We start from the raw sequence: 23,858 nt of genomic DNA on the forward strand, positions 1-23,858 counted from the left end.
AACCACCCAAATAGAGGTCCAAAGCCTCCTGGACCCTAGGTATGGGACGGGTAGTGCACGCATAGGGTACGACCTAGAATTGAATTAGAGCGCCTTTAGGTAAACAACTTTAACATGGTAATCGGGTAGCAGGAGATGATAGTCTATGCCCGCTGAATAATATGAGCAACCCCTACCTCAAAGGAGTTGCGAAGTATTATTTATGTTGCACGGGGTGATCCTTTAGGCTAAAAAAACATAGGACCCCCTCCCATTTCATTATTTATAATTTACACTTACTCATTTAACATAGATCAATATAGTTGTATCTCTATAGTCATTCAAATTTGTGCCGATTCTCACGTGCCCTAATAAGACTCTTCGACTTCTAAAATTTCCCTTTATTTATTTGATCACCTAGTCTAATTACATATCCACATAGTTTAAAGTTCAGTCAGGACCCACAGTTGTGGACCTCGAAGAGTGCCTAACACCTTCTCTTTGAGTTAATTTGTGAGCTTACCCGATCTTTGGTGACACGGACTAGTCAAACAGAGTTACTTGCAAATAGGTGCCCTAATGCACCTCAAAATTGTTAGGTGTCGACTCTTCTATTTTAACACCCATTTAAAAAAAAGTTGTCACACGTCGAAGCCTGCTCTCGCGATAAAATGGGTTGCGACAACGTGTATTCTTTTATTTTATCTGTGTATGCATATATATCAGTGTGACTATTTAGCTTCCAAAAGAATACAAGGAAATGGTCTTTACCTTTTGGATAACAAATTTACTCATTGGGTAAAAGTGGTGTCATGTCACATCATACGACATCTCACATTAGGTGTTATGTCACATGTTTAGTCACATCAATTGTCATGTCACATAAGATGTTTACAAAACATATGATTTGACTGGATTTGATTCGTATTTTGAAATAAATCAGTTCGAGCTCAAGTAACACAGATATGAATCTTCCAGAAATTTCACAACAACAATAGATAACAACATAAGTGTATCAACAAATAAAATCAAGTACAGCCTCTCAAGGCAGCAGTCACTCAGCTCATCTCAACAGCTCATACTCTCGGCTCTCAGCCCTCAACACACACTCTTAATAGGTACTTGCGCTCACTGGGGGTGTACAAACTCCGAAGGGGCTCCTTCCAGCCCAAGCGCTATATCGCTACGGCGTGCAGCCCGACCCAATATTACTGCGGCGTGCAACTTGATCCAATATTATTGCGGCGTGCAACCCGATCCAAATATATATATAGCCTGAAGGCTTGTTGCAGCGTGCAACCCGATCCAATATTGTTGCGGTGTGCAACCCGATACAATATACCTCACAGATCGCAGATCGGCACTCAGGCCCTATCTCCGTCACTAACCTCTCCAGCCCCTCGGGCTTACAAAATATCATAATAATTAGCCCAAACAGAGAATACACATGTATCAACAAGAAATGAGATGGAACAAAGATATAACACACAAGTAAGACTGTGATTGAGTACAAGGTATTGTATGGCCTAAGCATGGTTTCTAATATGAAAGGCAGTCAATTGCTCAAAAACAAGGAAAAATAAGTAATAACAATGGCTATTCGACTTTACAGTCTCACGGGACGGACCAAGTCACAATCCCTCATGGTGCATGCTCACACGCCCGTCACCTAGCATGTGCGTCACCTCCAAATTTTCACATCATACCAATTCTCGGGGTTTCATACCTTCAAAACCAGATTTAAGACTGTTACTTACCTCAAATGCTCAAAAATCCTACTCCGCAATGCCTTTGCCCCTTGAATCAATCTCCAAATGCCCCGAATCTAGCCACAAATAGTACGAGGTAGTCAATATAGGCTAAACGGATCAACCCCACAAGAAAACTACTAAAATATAGCCCAAAATCCAAAATCGGCTCAAACTGGCCTCTGGGCCCACGTCTCAAAATCCGACAAAAGTTATAAAATATGAACACCTATCCACTCACGAGCCCAACCATACAAGAATTACTCGAATCCAACCTCAAATCACAATTTCAGCACATGAGTATATAGAACTCGAATCACACTGGATATACTCACAAAGCATAGCATTAGTTAAAGCATCCACTAATGGCATGACTTGAGTACAAAAGCTTTTAGTCAAATTCTATATTCCAAATCACTTTTAATACCGTTGAGTCAAGGCTCATTTCATATTCTTTATCGCATTCTCTCAAATCATTTGCACTACTAGCCACAATCATAACTTAAATTCTTGGCACGTTGGCCACACTCTATTTCTTCAATCCGCTTATTTCATTTTCAAGCATCTTTAAAGATTATCAACAACAAGACACTTCCAATCAAGTCTTTAGGTACATATATGAGAAATTATGAGTCTTAAGCATATCGAGTTGTTTTCTCACCCAATTGGTATACTAGTTCTCATTTAAAACACGACTCAAAGCCACAACATTTTAATATGCAAACCATACTTTGAACATCTAACTTTCGACATAATGCTCATTCGGAATATAAACAACTTTATAGGGAATAACCCGGAATATACAAGTTAGGAATCTTGAGCCAATCATACTTGATATTACGGAAACATTATAGAATTCGATTATAAGAGAGAAAGTTTAGCCAACATACCTCGCTTTGAGCCTTCTTTAAATTACTACAACATTCCAGAAATTCTAGCAATCCCAATCTATTTGAGACATAACAAAATTGAACACAAATTAGGAAGATATTCATGGTTTCAGCTCATTTGAGCATTTTATCAAACACCTAGTAGGCATGAATCTATACATCTCTTAAGCTTAGAATTAGTTCATCCAGATACTACCATTTACCAACAATTTATCCCACCATCATTCTTAAACAACTCTTAACTTCCAACATCACATACATGACCATCCATCCACACCCAACCAACAAAATTCCATAAAATAATCACCTTCAATCTCTACAATGGTTATGTATTTAAATTGGGAACTTATGGCTTCCAATCATCATACCCTAAGTTATAACACATATTCCATACATAAATAATCCCCATAGATTAGTTAGAGATGGTAGACATACCTCTTGTAGTGAGACTCATGAAAATCCTAACTTGTAGTGTTTTTGACCAATTTGGGTATTTAAATGGAAATATATGGATCTTCAAGATTAATCCTTGTGATACAAGTGTTTAGGAGTAGTAATCAACTCAAGATTACTCCAAAAACATTACCTTGGTTCATGGGAGGGAGGTGTTGGGCGGATTCCCCTTTGATATACAAGCCCTAACTCAAAGAAATGACTTATATCTCTCGATACCCGGTCTTGGGGTTATTTAATGGGTTCCTACATGCGCGGACACGCATCTGGCCACGCACCTGAGGCAGAAACTCTCAAATATGCGTGGCCGAGCATCTGGCCGCGCATATGACATAGGTCCAGTAAAATGGCCATAACGTTCTGTAGAAATATCCAAATGATGAACGGTTTGATGCGCTAGAAACTAGACTCAAAGGGCTTTAATTGAAACATCCTTTCCACTTATTGTGTCCAACTTGTTCCACACACGTTCTTCCCATTCCCAAAACTCCTTAGTATGTTCCAACACACCTTAAACATACATTATCAATTCAACATGATGTGGCTCTATCCCATAGGTCTCCTTTAATACTCAAATATGTTATTCACAAATATAGTTGGCGCACTTTAAAATCTTAAATCATTAGAATTATTTTTTACGGGGCGGCCTTACACATAATAACATCCAAAACCATGAATCGGACCTCGAAAACACATGAAATAAACATGAAACTCAAGAACTTATAAACAACACAAACTGCACGTCTGATTCCTATCAAATCAACTCGAAATGACGCCAAACTTTGCGGATAAGTTACAAATGATAAAACATACCTATTCCAAGTCTAAAAATAGAAATCCAAACATGATAGATATAAAGTCAATCTACAGTCAAACTTATCAAAATTCTAAGCCTTTAAATTGCAGACTTACGGCAAAACAACACAAATCAACCTACTAACCTCCAATATCATGATACGAACCTATCGAAGACATCAAAACACAACTACAAAGTCATTTTAACAAAACTCAAACCTTGGTCAATATTTCCAACTTAAGCTTCTAAACTAAGAATCACTCATCCAAATTCATTCCTAAACATCCGAAAATCAAATCCGACCATGCACACAAGTCATAATACCCAATATGAAGCTACTCGAGACCTCAATCAATAGAACGGAACCTTAAGGGTCAAAACGACCGGTCGGGTCGTTACATGGTCATTCTTGTCCTTTGATTTTTGTTATCGTATGGTGTTGTGGGACAGAGAAGTGATGATATTCTAAGGCTTTTGTCATTTGTATTATTGTTTTATTTATTAAATGATTATTTGTGTATTTCTCTCGTATTGCTCTTTCTGCTTATCATCAGCACAGGGAAAAATAATAAGTAAGTATCGTTTAACTTAAAGCCTCGTCGCTACTTCACCGAGGTTAGTTAAGATACTTACCAAGTACATGGGGTCGATTGTACTCATGCTACATTTCTGCACCTTGTGTGCAGATCTTGGAGCTGCATAGTTGTGGAAGGTGAGGCCCTACACTGAAGACGTTCCAGCATTCCAGCATCAAGATACCTCTTACCCATGGTAGTTTAGGTAGTAAACTCTGTTAATGTAAATTTCAAACTGATATTGTACTTCTTCTCTTCTGTTCATAAATTTAACTCATAGTGGCTCGTGACTTGTAATACTAGTCCTTGGGAGGTTGTATACAATTCAGTCATTTTATCTCTTGTTATTAATAATCTATCAATTGAGTTTCCTTGTTCTATGTATGGTTAGGTGCCATCACGACAAGGTGGTGTTTGGCTCGTGACAGTTCTGAACTGCCTCAATCTTGTTAGGATCCATCTTAATGCCTCAGAAGATACAACATGGCCAAAAGGCAATCCAGTCCAACCAGAACTCACATTTCAAAAACTTGGCATATAACTGACGATGCATCAAAGTCTGAAGTATGATCCGGAGATGCTTCTTATGCTCCTCTCGACTGTGGGAGTAAACCAACATATGATCAATGAAGATAATCACAAAAGAATCCAAATAGGGATTGAACGCCTGATTCATCAAATCCATTATGGTTGTTGGGGGATTACTCAAGCAAAAAGACATCACTAAGAACTCGTAATGACCATAGCGAGTCCGAAAAGTTATTTTAGGGACATCTGATGCCCTAATCCTCATATTATTGTAGCTAGATCTCAAGTCAATCTTGGAAATAACCTTGGCACCTTAAAGCTAGTCAAATAAGTCATCAATCCTAAACAATAAATACTTTTTCTTGCTAGTGACCTTGTTCAGCTGCGTGCAATCAATATACATCCTCAAAGAGTCATCGTTCTTCTTCACAAATAGCACTGGTGCACCCCAAGGCGAGACACAAGGTCTAATGAATCACTTGTAAGCAAATCCTGAAACGGTTCCATCAATTCTTTCAACTCACCTGGGGCCATATAGAATGGTGGAATGGAAATGGGTTGAGTGCCCGCAACCAAGTCAATGCAAAAGTCGATATTTTTGTCAAGTAGCATGCCCGACAAGTTTGTAGGAAACACCTCTGGAAACTATCTCATCACTGAAATTGAATCCATCGAAAGCCCCTCGACACTAGAATCATGGATATATGCAAAATACCCCAAACACCCCTTCTCAACCATACCCTGAGCCTTTACATATCAAATAAACCTGCTAGTGGACTAACCAATAGTCTCTCTCCACTATCGAGGCAAACCCAGCATGGATAATGTCACAGTCTTTGCGGGACCATCTAAGATAGCGTGGTAAGGTGACAACCAATCCATTCCCAAGATCACGTCAAAATCCACCATATCAAGTAATAGAAGGTCAACCCGAGTCTTATTGATCCTGATACTGACCAAACAAGCACAATATACCTGGTCTATCACAATGGAATCCTTAAGAAACTAGACACATAAATAGGAGCACTCAATAAATCATGTGATGACACATACGAATAAGTGGAACCCAGATGAAATAAAACTTATGCATCTCTATAGAAAACTTGGACAATATATGTGATGTAGCATGAGTTACAAGGTCATTCTTGTCCTTTGATTTTTGTTATCGTATGGTGTTGTGGGACTGAGAAGTGATAATATTCTACGGCTTTTGTCATTTGTATTATTGTTTTATTTATTACGTGATTATTTGTGTATTTCTCTCGTATTGCTCTTTCTGCTTATCATCTGCACAGGGAAAAATAATAAGTAAGTATCTTTTAACTTAAAGCCTCGTCGCTACTTCACCGGGGTTAGTTAAGATACTTACCAAGTACATGGGGTCGATTGTACTCATGCTACACTTCTGCACCTTGTGTCCAGATCTTGGAGCTACATAGCTATGGAAGGTGAGGCCCTGCACTGAAGACATTCTAGCATTCCAGCATCAAGATACCTCTTACCCAAGGTAGTTTAGGTATTAAACTCTGTTAATGTAAATTTCAAACTGATATTGTACTTCTTCTTTTCTTCGGTTGATAAATTTAATTCATAGTGGCTCGTGACTTGTACTACTAGTCCTTGGGAGGTTGTATAGAATTCAGTCATCTTATCTCCTGTTATTAATAATCTATCATTTGAGTTTCCTTGTTCTATGTATGGTTAGGTGCCATCACGACAATGCATCAAACTGAAGTACAATCCGGAGATGCTTCTCATGCTCCTCTCGACTGTGGGAGTAAACCAACATATCATTAATGAAGACAATCCCAAAAGAGTCCAAATAGGGATTGAACGCCTGATTCATCAAATCCATTATGGTTGTTGGGGATTAGTCAAGGAAAAAGACATCACTAAAAATTCGTAATGACCATAGCGAGTCCCAAAAGCTATTTTAGGGATATCTGATGCCCTAATCTTCATATGATTGTAGCCAGATCTCAAGTCAATCTTAGAAATAAACTTGGCACCCTAAAGCTAGTCAAATAAGTCAACAATCCTGAACAACAAATACTTGTTCTTTGTCGTGACCCTGTTCAGCTGCGTGCAATCAATATACATCCTCAAAGAGTCATCGTTCTTCTTCGCAAACAACACCGGTGCACCCCAAGGCGAGACACAAGGTCTAATGAATCAGTTGTAAGCAAATCTTTAAATTGTTCCTTCAATTCGTTCAACTCACCTGGGGCCATACAGTATGGTGGAATGGAAATGGGTTGAGTGCCCGGAACCAAGTCAATGCAAAAGTCGATATTTCTGTCAAGTAGCATGCCCGAGAAGTTTGTAGGAAACACCTCTGGAAAGTATCTCATCACTGAAATTGAATCCATAGAAGGCCCTTCGACACTAGACTCATGGATATATGCAAAATACCCTAGACACCCCTTCTCGACCATAACCTGAGCCTTTGCATATGAAATAAACCTGCTAGTGGAGTGACTAAGAGTCTCTCTCCACTCCAATCGAGGCAAACCCAGCCTGGATAATGTCACAGTCTTTGCGTGACAATCTAAGATAGCGTGGTAAGGTGACAACCAATCCATTCCCAAAATCACGTCAAAATCCACCATATCAAGTAATAGAAGGTCAACCCGAGTATTATTGATCCCGATACTGACCAAACAAGCACAATATACATGGTCTATCACAATGAAATCCTTAAGAAACTAGACACATAAATAGGAGCACTCAATAAATCATGAGAGATATCCAAATATGAAGCAAAATAGGATGACACATACGAATAAGTGGAACCCAGATGAAATAATACTGATGCATCTCTTTAGAAAACTTGGACAATACATGTGATGTAGCATGAGTTACATGGTCATTCTTGTCCTTTGATTTTTGTTATCGTATGGTGTTGTGGGACTAAGAAGTGATGATATTCTAGGGCTTTTGTCATTTGTATTATTGTTTTATTTATTACGTGATTATTTGTGTATTTCTCTCGTATTGCTCTTTCTGCTTATCATCTGCACAGGGAAAAATAATAAGTAAGTATTTTTTAACTTAAAGCCTCGTTGCTACTTCACCGAGGTTAGTTAAGATACTTACCAAGTACATGGGGTCGATTGTACTCATTCTACACTTCTGCACCTTGTGTCCAGATCTTAGAGCTTCGTAGTTGTGGAAGGTGAGGCCCTACACTGAAGACATTCTAGCATTCCAGCATCAAGATACCTCTTACCCATGGTAGTTTAGGTATTAAACTCTGTTAATGTAAATTTCAAACTGATATTGTACTTCTTCTTTTCTTCGGTTGATAAATTTAATTCATAGTGGCTCGTGACTTGTACTACTAGTCCTTGGGAGGTTGTATAGAATTCAGTCATCTTATCTCCTGTTATTAATAATCTATCATTTGAGTTTCCTTATTCTATGTATGGTTAGGTGCCATCATGACAATGTGGTGTTTGGCTCGTGACAATTCTGTACTGCCTCAATTTTCTTAGGATCCATCTTAATGCCTCAGAAGATACAACATGGCCCAAAAAGGCAATCCAGTCCAACCAGAACTCACATTTCTAAAACTTGGCATATAACTGACGATGCATCCAAAATCTTAAGTACGATCCGGAGATGCTTCTCATGCTTCTCTCGACTGTGGGAGTAAACCAACATATCATTAATGAAGACAATCACAAAAGAGTCCAAATAGGGATTGAACGCCTGATTCATCAAATCCATTATGGTTGTTGGGGATTAGTCAAGGAAAAAGACATCACTAAGAACTCGTAATGACCATAGCGAGTCCCAAAAGCTATTTTAGGGATATCTGATGCCCTAATCTTCATATGATTGTAGCCAGATCTCAAGTCAATCTTAGAAATAACCTTGGCACCCTAAAGCTAGTCAAATAAGTCAACAATCCTGAACAACAAATACTTGTTCTTTTTCGTGACCCTGTTCAGCTGCGTGCAATCAATATACATCCTCAAAGAGTCGTCAGTCTTATTCGCAAACAACACCGGTGTACCCCAAGGCGAGACACAAGGTCTAATGAATCACTTGTAAGCAAATCTTGAAATTGTTCCTTCAATTCGTTCAACTCACCTGGGGCCATACAGTATGGTGGAATGGAAATGGGTTGAGTGCCCGAAACCAAGTCAATGCAAAAGTCGATATTTCTGTCAAGTAGCATGCCCGAGAAGTTTGCAGGAAACACCTCTGGAAACTATCTCATCACTAAAATTGAATCCATAGAAGGCCCTTTGACACTAGAATCATGGATATATGCAAAATACCCTAGACACCCCTTCTCGACCATACCCTGAGCCTTTACATATGAAATAAACCTGCTAGTGGAGTGACCAAGAGTCTCTCTCCACTCCAATCGAGGCAAACCCAGCCTGGATAATGTCACAGACTTTGCGTGACAATCTAAGATAGCGTGGTAAGATGACAACCAATCCATTCCCAAAATCACGTCAAAATCCACCATATCAAGTAATAGAAGGTCAACCCGAGTATTATTGATCCCGATACTGACCAAACAAGCACAATATACATGGTCTATCACAATGGAATCCTTATGAAACTAGACACATAAATAGGAGCACTCAATAAATCATGAGACATATCCAAATATGAAGCAAAATAGGATGGCACATACGAATTAAGTATAACCTAGATGAAATAAAACGGATGCATCTCTATAGAAAACTTGGACAATACATGTGATGACCCCATCAGATGACTCTGCCTCGGGTGTAGATGGGAATTAATTACAATAAGCTGAGCCCTACTAATCTGACCTCTACTTCTCGTACGGCCCCTCACTGACTGGCCTCCACCTCTGGCCACCTGACCCTCACCTCTAGCTGGCTGAGTGGGTGGTGGAGCAACCGGTGCCAGAATCATGGCATGAGTACCCTGTTGTGGTCTGCTCCTCCTCTATATAGGAGAATACCTTCTGATATGACCTGCTTCACCGCACTAAAAGCAATCCCGCAACTGGCGCAACTGCTGAGTCTGAGATGATATCTATTAACCTGAATGACCACTATAGTAACTTTGTAGCGGTGGTGCACTAATAGCAATTGAAGCTACACTAAATTCTTGTTTCTTCAAACGAGACCCATACGTATTGTGATCACCTAAAGGACCACGAGACACCTGCAGTGCTGACTGAATCGGCTTGGTAGGATGGCGTCTGCTAAATGAAATCATGCTTCCAAACGAGGCACCGCTAAACCCACTGAAATGACGAGGCTTCTTCTCAGACGCCACTTCTCTACCGTGACCATGAATCATCTCGATACACCCAGCAATATCTAAAACTTGTGTGAAGGATATATCATCCTCAATCTTTTTGTCCATTTGCAGCCCGATGCCATAAGTAAGGCTACTTATAAATCTCTTCACTGTATCCCTCTCAGTAGGTATCAAGATAGCTCCATGGCATGATAGATCTATAAATCTGGTCTCGCACTAGGTAATGGTAATGCTATCCTACTGGAGGTGTTACACCCTATTTTGCATAAGTCAAAATAACATACAACTTATAGTACTCTACAAGGTTATTGGAGTTTAGAGTCACCACTAAGTATTTAAGGTACACTAGGACACCTATCCTACACTGTGTAATATACACTTTATGGTATGCGAAACCATTGAGATTCTAGGTAAGGGTTTAAATTATCTCGAGGGGAAGGAGTTAGGCATCCCTCAAGATCCACAAAATATAGTTCTGGTGGACTCGATCAAACAAAGGAGGGATTGGGTAAAGAATTATTAGCCAAGTGTTTACAATTATTGTGAAAAGAAATTGGAATAAAATAGTAATCAATTGTGAATGTCATGTAGCAAATAGATATTACAAGTATGAGATTTGGTATATGTTTAGTAAAATATGTGACAAAATAGTAACCGAATAAAGTATATTAAACAATTAATAATAATTTATAACTAAATAAAATATAAGGGATGTATATCAACAATTAAGGTATACCAAAAGAGTTTGAATAAACTTAAAGAAGTTAATTTATGATTAAAGTCAACCAATATGGCCACGGACTCAGGGCAGCACATTCGGCCCCGAGTATGAGTACACAACGCAAGAATATGAGGATTGGTCACCATCATGACATGATTTCTACTACCCATTGCCTAAACCCATACCATCGATGTACCAGACATTCTGCAAGGCCGACGTGATTTGGGGTTCTGAAGAAGATGAGATTCTAGCTGGCATGAGAAGTATGTTCCTAGGTGAAGGAGTTATGGATTGCAATGTGATCTCGGGAGAGGAGGAGGAAGACCTCACCATCCATATGGCAGGAGATGGAGTTGTTCTCAGGAATTGGACTATCGCACCATCCCGGGCTCGTCGAGCACCTGGGTAGCTTTGGGAGACTAGCAATATTTTCCATTTAAATTGTTTTCTCGCACTTAAGACATTCAGTATTTTGTTTTAAGATAAATACTCTATATATCGAGTACTGTTTGCTTCGATATTTTAAGTTTTAAATTAATGCATTATTTCCCTTCGTTTATTTATATTATTATCTCCGCATTCCTTTTAGCATAACTATGTGCTGTCCTGTTGAATCTACAACTGTGGCATGTATGAGAAAATGCAACACAATGAGAGTGATTCAGAAGAATGGAAAAATGATGTAATACCCGAGGAAATTATCAAGGAAGTAGAGGATTTTTAAAACAAACCAAAGTCCAACCTAGAAAAAGCTGAGGCAATTAATTTGGGGAATTCTCAAATAGCCAAAGAGACCCACATTAGTATCCATCTATCACCGTCAGACAAACAAAAGTACATCAGATTTCTGGAAGATTATGAGGACATCTTTGCATGGTCCTATAACGACATAACTGGGTTGAGCACATCCATAGTAGCTCACAAGCTACCTACCAACCAAATGTGTCCACCACTGAAACAGAAATTCAGGAATTTAAAGCCAAACATGAGTTTAAAGATAAAGGAGGAGGTTACCAAGTAGATCGAAGCCAATGTCCTTCGAGTGGTCGAGTATCCTACCTGGCTAGCCAATATCGTACCCGTACCAAAGAAAGATGGGAAGGTCAAGGAATGCATTCACTACAGAGATTTGAATAGAGCAAGTCATAAGGATGATATTCCACTACAGAACATACTTGTGCCAAGCATGAACTCTGATCATTTGTTGATTGCATCACGGGATATCACCAGATCTAGATGCATAGAAAACAACCTTCATCATACCATGGGGCATATATTGCTATAAAATGATGCCAGTTTGTTTAAAGAACGCCGAAGCTACTTACATGAGGGCCATGACCATTATTTTTCATGATATGATACCCAAGGAACTCGAGGTTTTGTGGATGACATCATCATCAAATCCAAGAAGAGCTTGGATCACAAAACAAATGTGAGAATGTTTTGCAACCACCTGCGGAAGTACAACTTAAAGCTGAACCCCGCAAAATATGCTTTCGAGGTCCCTACCGAGAAGATACTGGTTTTCATTGTCAGCCACCGGGGAATTGAGCTAGAACTGTCAAAGATCAAGGCCTTCCAGGATCTGCCGCTGCTAAGGAACAAGAAGGGCGTAAAGATTTTCTTGGGGCGTCTCAATTACATTAGCCATTTAATAGCCCAGTTAACGGTAATATGTGAGACAATCTGCATGTGTTGACAAAGGACGCTGCAACGAGTTGGACTGTGAAATGTCAAGAGGCCTTCAATAAAATCAAGTAGTATCTATCCAAACCTCCTGTGCTGGTCCCACTGGAGCCCAGGAGGCTTCTATTGTTGTACATGTCCATGTCGAATAGAGCATTTGGATGCGTCGTGGGACAAGATGATGAGACCGAAAGGAAAGAGCAAGCCATATACTATCTGAGTAAGAAGTTCACACCATACGAACCTCAGTATTCTTTACTAGAACGCACTTGTTGTGCTTTAACATGGATATCCCCTAAGTTGAGGATTTTTGCGCATACACCATATACCTCATATTGAGAATGGACCCCTTAAAGTATATTTTTCAGAAACCCTTGCCTACTGGCAATTTGGCAAAGTGGAAAGCACTACTAAGCAAATTTGATATTATTTATATGACTCATAAGGTAGTCAAGGGGCAAGCATTGGCCGATCACATGGCAAAATACCCCGTAGATGGAGAAGACATAACCTTGAAGTCCTATTTTCCCGATGAGGATATATCTTTCATAGGGGAAGATATCGTAGAAGCTTATGATGGTTTGAGAATGTTATTCAACAGAGCTGCTAACTTCAATGGAGTGGGCATCAGAGTGGTCTTAGTATTGGATACCGGCCAACATTATCCGGTATCTGCCAAGCTCAGGTTTTCGTGTACCAATAATATTGCAGAATACAAGGCTTGCATTTTAGGACTCAAATTGGTTGTCGACATGAACATCCAAGAATTATTGTTGATTGGAGAAACAGATTTGCTGATACATTAGGTACTCGGAGAATGGACCACCTAGAATACAAACATACTGCCATACTTACACCATGTATAGAAGCTGATCAAGAGGTTCACGAAGATAGAATTCAAGCATGTTCCCCGGATTCACAATAAGTTCGTAGATGCGTTGGCCTCCCTATCTTTCATGATACAACATCAGGATAAGAATTTAATCGACCCCATCCCAATAGAGATCGACAAGAAACTCTCTAATATGCTCATGTTGAAGAGGAATTTTATGGGAATCCATGGTTTCACGATATCCGGGAGTATCTGGAAAAGGGAAAGTACCTACAAAATGCTACACATACTCAAAAGCACACATTATGAAGGTTAGCTAACTATTTCTTTCAGAGCGGAGGACTTTTGTACAGAAGAACTCCCGATCTAGGATTTCTAAGATGTGTCGATGCCAAGTAAGTGTCCAGACTGCTCGAAGAGATACATGCCGGGACATGCGAACCTCACATAAATGGGTTTGTCTAGCCAAGAAAGTATTGAGGGCGGGATATTTCTGGATGACTATGGAAACTGATTGTGTCAAGTATGTACAAAAATGTCATTAGTGCCCAGTACATGCTGACATGATACGAGTTCCACCTAATGAACTCAATGTGACGAGTTTGCCTTGGCCATTTGCCGATTGGGGGCATGGATGTCATTGGCCCAATCAAGCACGTTTCCTCCAATGGACACAGATTTAACTTGATAGCCATTGATTACTTCACAAAATAGGTCGAAGCCGCATCTTACAAAGCTATAACAGAGAATGTCATGGAAGATTTTGCTCGAGAACATATTGTCTGCCGATTCAGAGTGCCCGAGTTGATTATTACCGAAAATGCCACCAATCTCAACAGTGATGTGATGAAGGCCATGTGCAAAACATTCAAGACCAAACACCAAAATTCTACTGCATATAGGCCATAGTGTATTGATGGATCGCTATGACTAAGGGAAGAGAACATCGGTAGTAATTTGAGCAAAGGATTTGAGGAATGTGTGCTATATTTGGCCTTATCGATTCGTGTTCAGGTTTGGGGAAGACTCAGAGTCTAGGCTTCCTGTGGAAGCAGTGTATAAGGAAAATGATTTAGCCGGGTGCTTCTTTGAGAGGGCGTTCATGTGCTAGTTGACCCTTGGAGTTCAATTATGTCCGGGACCAAGTTAGAGTGGGTGACTCTTAATAACGGTCCTAGTGGATTCAAAAGTTAAGGTGTGGTGCCTAAGGATTTCGAGTCCATAGTGTAGTTGAATATCGAGCTGTTGCAGCGGATTATGATAAAGGAGCTTGGATTGTTCCGTGTTATCTTTGGTCTACGGGGTATCATGAGAGGAAGGGGAACATGTAACTTTGGATTTATAGAAGAATCATCAGAATGGGTATATCAGTGGAAGACACGATTATGCACACAAGGAGGGTATGAAATGGTTCGTGGGTTTTGAGACAATGTGGTCTTGTGAAATAGGATCACTCAGGATGATTGCGGATTGAGTTCGCCATATTTTGAATGGAGCTATTATTATTCCTAAGGTAAGTCCAGGGTAGGTTAGAGAAAGTCAGATCGGTTAGCCATGGTTGAATTGGCATAATGGTGGGAGTGATCAGTTCCTCCAGCATGATTAAATTATACATGTGATTTGGGGTGGCACGCGCGAGGGTTGACGTCCGCCATAATTGATTGTATTTGGATGCATTCGGGTATTATAGCCTCTTATGTGTGGGCAGGTTCCGAGAGAGTAATGGTGGCCAGACCACTATTTGAGGATTTGTGTGTTCTACGGTTATGAGAATTCAGTCATGTGTTGCAATGATTCTCCTGAACCGAGTAAAGTGAAAGGTTCTACAAAGTAGAGTATGTATCCTATTAGTGGTTTAGGACTTATGATAAAAAATTTGGGTTCTCGTGTATTGGTAAGATACGTGCGGTGAGCGGCACAGAATTTGAAAGTTAAGTAACAAGGTTGCAAATTGGTGTCGACAAGAATATCAAAGAGCTCGGATGAGCGGGAAAGGATTCATATGGTTAGAGTAAGCTTGTATTGTCTTTAGCGTCACCTAAGATCGGTGTCCTATGTAAGAGGCTTTGAGTAGTGATTTCGGATTTTTGATTTGCTTTACAACATTTGTGCGGCCGGTGGTATAGATGTGCAGACTTGTTATCTGGTGCGGAAGATCGTGGAAGCACATCCCACTGGATGATTGAATAAGTGTGACATGTACTCACTTGATTGATCGAAGATTAGAACCAAGCATGGAGATTGCGGTACTATTGTTCATGTGAGAATTTATGCCTGGAGGGCGCTCGGTTCATTTGGTTTTGGACTGTAGAGGTTTGTTCTGGATATGATGGTTGTTCTTGTGTGTTATGGGAAAAGGGGTTATCATGGATCCTTGAAAGGTTATTAGCCTAGTACGGTGCGATCAGAATCGGCTTGAGGTCTGTGGATGAATTTAAATATGAATATGGGCTTTATGTTAGGCCAGATGTGTTCATTTCAGCATAGCGCTTCTTATGGAGTAGTATTCGGATGTTGGATGTTACTTCGTCGTTGGCGATTTCATGTAATACTATATTTTTCCGTGTGAGTTGTGAAATGGCTTGATAAATTTCCTACGTGTTGAGGTTCTATGTAGCGATGGTGTTATGTTAGCGGGATGGCTATCGAGATTTAGATCATATATCGCACCTTAGTTGTGCTTGAGTTTTGTAGCGTATGGCGCTATCTGTCTCCCCAGGGATGGTATTATGCACTTAGCGTGCTTGTGGCTGATATTCGGGTATTTTGTAATAATGAGCATTCTAGCTCAGTAAGTATCTCCTTATATAGATTTTATGTTTGAATCGGGTTGCGCGCCGCAACAATGTGATGTTATAGTTCCCTATATCTATTCTGGTGTGTTTTGTTTCTCATTTTCTGGGGAAGGTTCATAACGCCTTTTCGGTTGTTTAATTAGTTACGTGGGTTGAGTAGTTCTTTCCAGAGTTCGTTTTCCTTATGTATCACATTCAAGTTTGTAGTTGTCGGACGTTGTGGCATCATATGAGATTTTTGACAGAGTCTGAGGTGGCTTATTGCCGGGGCAGCTTATATTGGGAGAGACGGGATTATTGGACCTCGGGTCAGTGTGATCAGATCGGTATGAGGCATAGTTAAAGAGTAAGTATCGGTATTCAGTCCAGAATAAGGTAATGGTTCTTGTCAAGGGGAGAAACTCAATGAATGGTTGACTCGGCAGTTGGTTGTAATTTTCTACACATCTTTTCCAATGCGGCAGCATTGAAAGAGTTGGAGCAGGACATGTGTGTGGCATGAGGTGTGTTGTGGACATCAGGTTCGTGGAATTTCGGCTATTATTATCATAGGGTGTTATTATGGTCATGTGAATTATGCAGTGCATGGTGTGAATTTAGCAAAGGTATGCAGTCATGTTTTGGTACATCATGTGGTGATTGATACGGTGATCATACTTTGGAAACAGACCTGGCAGAAGATTCCGGATGTCGGAATTTGGCTCTATGGATAATTTAACTAAGCAAAATGGGAATCTTTAGATTTACTCGAGCTAGTGTGCTCAAGTGAGTTGTGGTAGCATGGGTAGGTGCACGAGGTGTTAAGCAGTGATTTCAGATAACTCCAGAGTAGTTCTTAGCACGTTCGAGGACGAACGTATGTTTAAGTGGGAGAGAATGTGACGACCCGACCGGTCATTTTGAGCTCTAGCATGTCGTTCGGCGGTTTGAGGCCATGAGCAGCTTCACTTAAGGTATTATGACTTGTATGCGTGGTCGAGATTGAATTTCAGGAAGTTCGGAGTTGAATTGGAAAGAAAATTCTCCTTTTGAAAGCTTTAAGTTGGACGAATTGACTAGGATTGGATTTTAGAGTAAACGGCCTCGGAATCGGGATTTAAAGGTTCCAGCAGGTTCGTATGATGATTTCAGACTTGGGCGTATGTTTGGATCGGGTTTTGGATACCCTGGTAGCGTTTCGGCACCTATTGTGGAAGTTAGCATTTTGGGAGAATTCCATAAATTTGGGTTGAAGTGCATTTCCAATCTTCTTCTTCTTTTTTCCTTAACCTTTGGACTGACTCCATAGTCAGTGGGATTGTGTTCCCCTTCGATTTACGGGCTATTCTCTTCTTGGTTTTTGACCCTCGGAGTTCGAGTCCCTTTTCCTCTTATTCTCTTTCGCCGGTGTTGAGATAGATTATGAAACTTATTCATCACCGGACATGAGTCTCATAGTCGCGTCATTCACGAGACCCACAAATGGAGAAAGTAAGTAAATTCATATTTGAAAAGATGTTTGAACGATAGACAAATCGGTAAGTCAGGAAAAAGGCTTACCATGAGTACGAGCCTCCCACCGACTATTTGACAAATCGCGCCATGCACGCTCGGCGTGTGTTGACGTCGAAACCAGGCTCCTAACCCAGTTCTCGAGGTGGGGAACCGCACCCGGCATCCAAGCAACGGCTGCATCGAGAAAAATACTGATAAGAAAGGATGAAGAAGTAAAAACAACGAACAAAAATTATAGACAGAATCATACTTATGTTTCATATTCCATTTCTCAGGAAATGACATGCTCTCAGCCGGGATTAGGTCCGTGGTCTTCACCCGAACGAACCAGCCCATCCAGCCCTGATCTTTGTCTTCATCTATACTCGAGATAAGAGCCTTGGTGGCCCGGCATTGAAGCTTTATCAGCCCACCTCGATAGAGTCAAGGGCTATATAATCTTATGAGTTGGTCAAGGCTGAAGGGAAGCCCGTCGATTTTGCTCACGAAGAAACGGAGCAGTATCACGATCCTTCAGAAAGAGGGGTGAATTTGGCCGAGGGTTACCTGGTATTTCTTGCAGAAGTCTACGATGATCAGATCGAGGGGACCCAGTGTGAAAGGATAAGTGTAAACACTCAGGAACCCTTCCACGTGGGTGGTGATGGGTTCTTCTGGTGCTGGTATAACAACCTCTTTGTTTCCCAGTTGCAATCTTTCTTCACCTGGTCGAGGAGGATTTTGGGTATCGAGCATATATACCTCGACCAGGAACCAATGAGGGTTTCTCAACCTTAAAGTCGCAATCTATAACACATACCCCCGGGAACACATGGTTCACCGAGTACTGACAAGAGGAGCACTTATACTTGCAGAAATGGATGGAGAGATATGGCCAAAACCTATCAACTCGGATGAAGTCAAGAGATATTATGTTTAAGATTATGTTTGCACTTTATATTTAATGTAACCTGAACTACGCTTGACCTGATTTCCGTTTAAGAGGGGATACGTAGGCAGCCCTGTGGGTTCGGTCACATCATAATAAGATCTTCATTCCCCCTACAGTCAGAAACTGGGGCAAGATATCGAGTTTGTCAGATCTCATCGTTTTTAGGATCACCAAAGAAGTGTATCGCCAGAAGTACGCATAGAAACTGGGGCAGAAATTTGAGGAGGGTCCTCAAAATTCCGAGCTGAGGAGGTTGCATATCTCAAAATTTATTAATTACTCCTTTAAAATTTATAAGCATATTGTAATTGATTCTAGCATTTTAATTAATTAATATTTATTTATTAATTACTCCTTTAAAATTATTTGTGAGTGATTATTTGTCCAAATTAATTATCTACATTTTCATACATATTTTATTGTCTTTGACACCACTTATTACGATTATATTTACATTTTTATATTATTTATATATTGTCAACAACAATGGAATTTGTTACATATAATTATGTTAGTTAAGCTAATTAGACCGGAATGGCATTTTTTATATTTTAAAATTATAGCTTATTACTATTTAAGTGATAATTTTATAAATATGATTTTTTTAATCATTTTTATTAACTATTTTATAATTTATTTTATTTTCGCATATTTTAATTACGGCCCTACATGGATGCAAAATCTGGACCAAAGTTGGTCCAAATCACAGGGCTAATTCCCGACCCAAGACCAGATGACCACTTCGCCAAATACTCGGTCGGTTGACTCGTTATCTGCCTATCCTAACCTCAAAATCACTGTTATTGATCTTTTAAGATCAACGACCCATAATATACAATCTTTCTCCTTATATTCCATTACCCCAAACCCTAATCTCACTTTCCAGCTCTACCGCCTTCATACGCTCATGTCTCTCACCAAAACTAAACCCGAGTCGTCTCACTCTCAACCCTTCTTCGACTCTGACTAGTGGATGAGATTCTCCTGTGACACACTTACCTTATTTATGTTACCCTGTCATTACTTGTATAATTGTGGTATTACATAGTACTTACCGATTCCGGCAAGTACCACTTCTCTGAATCAAGCAGAATGGGCCTCAGTCTTAAATATTCAGACGACATTCCATATGTATAGATTCTAAACAAGGTTATACAGGTTTGATTCAGTGGGATGTTTGGCTATTTTTGACCTCCTGTCAAACTAGGGTTTGCCCGATTTTACCCTATTCCGATTTGGAATGGGTTTGCGTGTGATTCTTTCCTTATTCTGTGTTGTAATTGGAATTTTTCCTTTCTTGATTTGAGTTAATCGATCACTATATAAACCCTTCCCCAATTCCCCTAAAACGGACCTTAATCATAGATCTCTCTTTCCTTCACTAGTTTTATTGTGCTCTAGTTATCTAAAATTATTGTGTTCTTGGTCGGCTGAAATCCAAGGCCAGCATGATTGGTTCATTAACCTCCTCTGGTGCTAGCACTGCTCGGAGCTCTTTCGAGGCTCTTCTGAACTCTAAAGCACTAGATTTGGGGTTCTCATTTTTCTTATTCGACTGTTGCTGTTAGAGCCATTACTGAAGCTACAATCTTTCTCATCTCTTTGCTCGTTTAACTTGCAAATGGTTAGTGCTTTTGATTCTCACAATTTCTATTCCCTTTCTACTTATGTGTGTTTTGTGTGCCAGTATCATCTGAACTTTTATGAACAAGCATGATTTAGTGACCCTGCAATTTGAACTCTAATATTGTGCTATCGTTGTATGTTTTACTATAATTCTACTGTCATAATGTTGTTTTGTTGTTCCATTCTCTCTAGTATCTAATCTACCTAATTTTAAGACATCTAAGACAAGCTTCGACACATATAGTTTATTCTCACCATGTGCAATTGACGTGAATGATTTTCTGACCTTCTTACTTGTTTGTCTGCTTGTTGATTTTCTCAAATTTCAAGGTTATGCCTTAGATTTCTATGTTGAAACCTTATTGTGGAGACTGATATCTGCTCAAATTTTGTTTGTACATGTTTTACCTTAAGAGTCTCATGCTAGATCCCTCATGTGTGTATTGCTGCTAGTAAGAATTACCACTTAACTATAGCTATCCTTGTTTTTATGATGAATATTTAGCTATAATTGTGTATATTTGAATCATGACCTGTTTACCTTGAGTTTCATGAGACAAGATTAGTTTTGACCGTGTCTTCCCCTAGATTTCCATGATAAAACTTCCATGTATGAACTTCTACTTAGTTATCTCATCAGAATTAGTTCTGGATTATGTTTGTCTTGAAACTCATATTTGTGACTCTTTGTGATTAAGCCCTGGTTATTCTATAGTGTCCATCCCTGTGGTATTGTCACTTTGAACTAGTTGATAAATCTGGAAAGCCATTATATATATGTATTGCATGATGTATATGCCTGTAAGAATCCTCACTACTGGAAAATGGGCCTATGGTAATGGCGGAAAAATCGTTGCAAATGATAGGTAAACTGTTGTCATAGATGTATTGGAACGGTTTAGCGGCCGTTACATTCGCTCGCTTGCCAATAGATCTACAGCAACGGTTGACCACACCGTTGCTATAGGGCCAGCTATCGCAACAGGTTTTCCTTGGTCTGAAGCAACGAGTATTCATTTCAATTGCAACGGTTTAAAACCGTTACCATAGTGTTTAATACAACGGTTGTAAACTGTTACCACATTATTTACTACAATAGTTGGAAATCGTTATCATATAATTTATTGCAACGGTTATGTAAGGTATTGCAACGTTTATTTATAGATATTCTAACGGTTTCATTACGCTACTGTAACGGTTTTATTTCTATTGTATAAGTTTGAATTGACTATTGCATCGGTTGTCGCACTTTTTGGAACGGTTTGCAAGACCTATTGGAACAATTTAGGTTGTCTATGGCAACGACATTTGTGCTTATTGCAATGGTTCTATTAGGCTATTGTAATAGTTTAATTCACATTATTGCTCTGGTTGTAAATAACATTTACATATGTAAATATTTGTAATAATCTAAAAATTATATAAATAAAAAGATAAAATACTTCATAATCTATACTGTCCAATAAGCTAATAATAACCATAACAACAAAATATTTTAACCCAATCACATTAATTTTGCAGTTCAACACTTCTAAAGTTAACGTTTAAGATGTTGATAACAAAAATTTCCTAGAACATCGACAACTGTTCAATGTTCTTCTTAAGTAAGGTCTATATTTTCATTATCTCCATCTTCCCTTTCTTTAGTTGTTCCACCTACAAAACAGGACAAATAAAGTCATTACCCTTCAAGGATTGGTTTACCATTATAAGAATGGGTATAGTCCATGAACAATGCATAAAGCATAAAGTTTCGAGGAAAAAGAAACAAGTTCACACAAATGAAGAAGCCAAAGTTCAATAACAAATCTAAATCATCAAAACCAAACTTGTAAGCATATGCATTTAGGCAAATTGAGAGTTGTGTGCTTTTCTCATTTTGAACCAACTCCAACATAAAAACATAAGCAAATGAACAATCTAACAGTTTCGGTAACCATCCAAACTAACAGTTTTCAACTTTTTATTTTTTTGGCAAGTAACAATCTAAAGTGGATACATTCCATGCGAAGCATAGCAACAATAGTCAAGCAAAATACTTATCAAAACAGAATTTTTGCAATATTTACTTCGAAAAAACATTGCAACATAGCTTATATCAGACTAACAATGGACAACACGAAAATGGAAGCTCCGTGTTATTTATTTGCCCAAAAGATTTATGATAATAGTGCTTGTGATGCAAGAGAGGTAGAGTTCAGTGATTGTTGTTGCACTTGCTCATGTATTGTTTGTGTTGGAGAGGAAGTAGAATGCAGAGGATGTTGCAACATTTATTCTTGCACTTGACGTACTAATTGCAGAAGTTGTTGTTCAATTAAATTCAGCTGATGCTTGTCATTTGACCTTGTAGCTTGAACAGTTCTTTTTGTTTTCAGCGATAAAACTTTTTGGTTCCGCAAAGATGCAAGTGATCCAGCTGCAATGCAATTTTTAACTTTTTTGTTTTTACTTGAGTGCCCTTCATCATTCATGACTATTCAAATTCCTGTCAAATTCCTGTCAAGTTCAGAAAATTAAATATGAAATAGGTTAGCAAAGCATTAACAAGAAGACCAATTAAACATACATTAACACTTACATCACAAGTATTATTCCCAACGACAAAAGGATAAGCACCAATTTGTCTTTGAAGTTTTGTCAACTTCTTTGAAGCAAATAACCTCCGGAAATGAACCAATGAAATTAAAATAGAAATTGACTGAAGAATGCAATTCGAAAAATGAAAATTAACCAAACAAGGAATAATGTTAATCATCTCAATCTAGTCTGTTGGATCATTTACTTCTTTTTAAACCTTAGCACAACACGTTTCTCATTTCTTTGCAAATTCCTGCACAAGAACTAAACTTAAATGTAATTATCAAAAAGAAAAATAGAACAAGTACTAAGTACAACCCTCTCATTTTGTGAAAGTTGAAGAAAAATCATTATCAGCACCTCAATTCTCTATCAATTCAAGCCTCGGCTGGTTGTAATCAACAAGTACTTATTAGGATGTATATTAACCTCACCAAGACCTGCTAAAATATTATAAGATCCCAAATCCTGTAAAATCGAAGTATGTTAGAATAAAATGCTATAGAATAAAATAAAAAAATATTAAAAATATATAAACAAGAGTGTTTAACCTAAAAACGGACAATAATTAAATTTATACGCGGTTTTTAATGATACGTGATATAACTGGGCACAAATTGAGAAAAATATATATATTAAAACTGAATGTGAAAGAAATAAATACAAACCAGACGAATCGAATAGCCTTGGCCCTCATGTTCGATCACCCTCAAACCAAGTGAAGATTCTACTGATATAAGAACAAAGTAGTAAGATGTTGGAAGTTAGAAGAAGGCATTATATTACTTTGTATTGCGTGAATATCATGGATCTTACAAATGAGACCCCCTTTATATAATAGGGGAGTCCTACTCTTGATACAATTCTAAATACAGTAAGGAATCCCATGATAGGCTAATTAATCGGCCTCTTCTTGATACGTGCCGGGATTTTCACCGCGATCCTCACCCGATTGCGGATATTTCGGC

At 39.0% G+C, this 23,858-nt stretch overlaps 1 protein-coding gene across 1 annotated transcript; it reads left to right on the top strand.

The window, feature by feature from the left end:
• The first annotated feature begins 12,973 nt into the window (after window positions 1-12,973).
• Window positions 12,974-14,373, top strand: LOC142163890 (uncharacterized). The gene is made up of 3 exons (XM_075221043.1): window positions 12,974-13,317; window positions 13,422-13,512; window positions 14,179-14,373. The coding sequence occupies exons 1-3, from the start codon at window positions 12,974-12,976 to the stop codon at window positions 14,371-14,373; spliced, it is 630 nt and encodes a 209-aa protein (XP_075077144.1).
• Window positions 14,374-23,858: the final 9,485 nt, after the last annotated feature.

This window comes from Nicotiana tabacum, chromosome 9 (genome assembly GCF_000715075.1).
Source record: "Nicotiana tabacum cultivar K326 chromosome 9, ASM71507v2, whole genome shotgun sequence".
Taxonomy (NCBI): Eukaryota; Viridiplantae; Streptophyta; class Magnoliopsida; order Solanales; family Solanaceae; genus Nicotiana; species Nicotiana tabacum.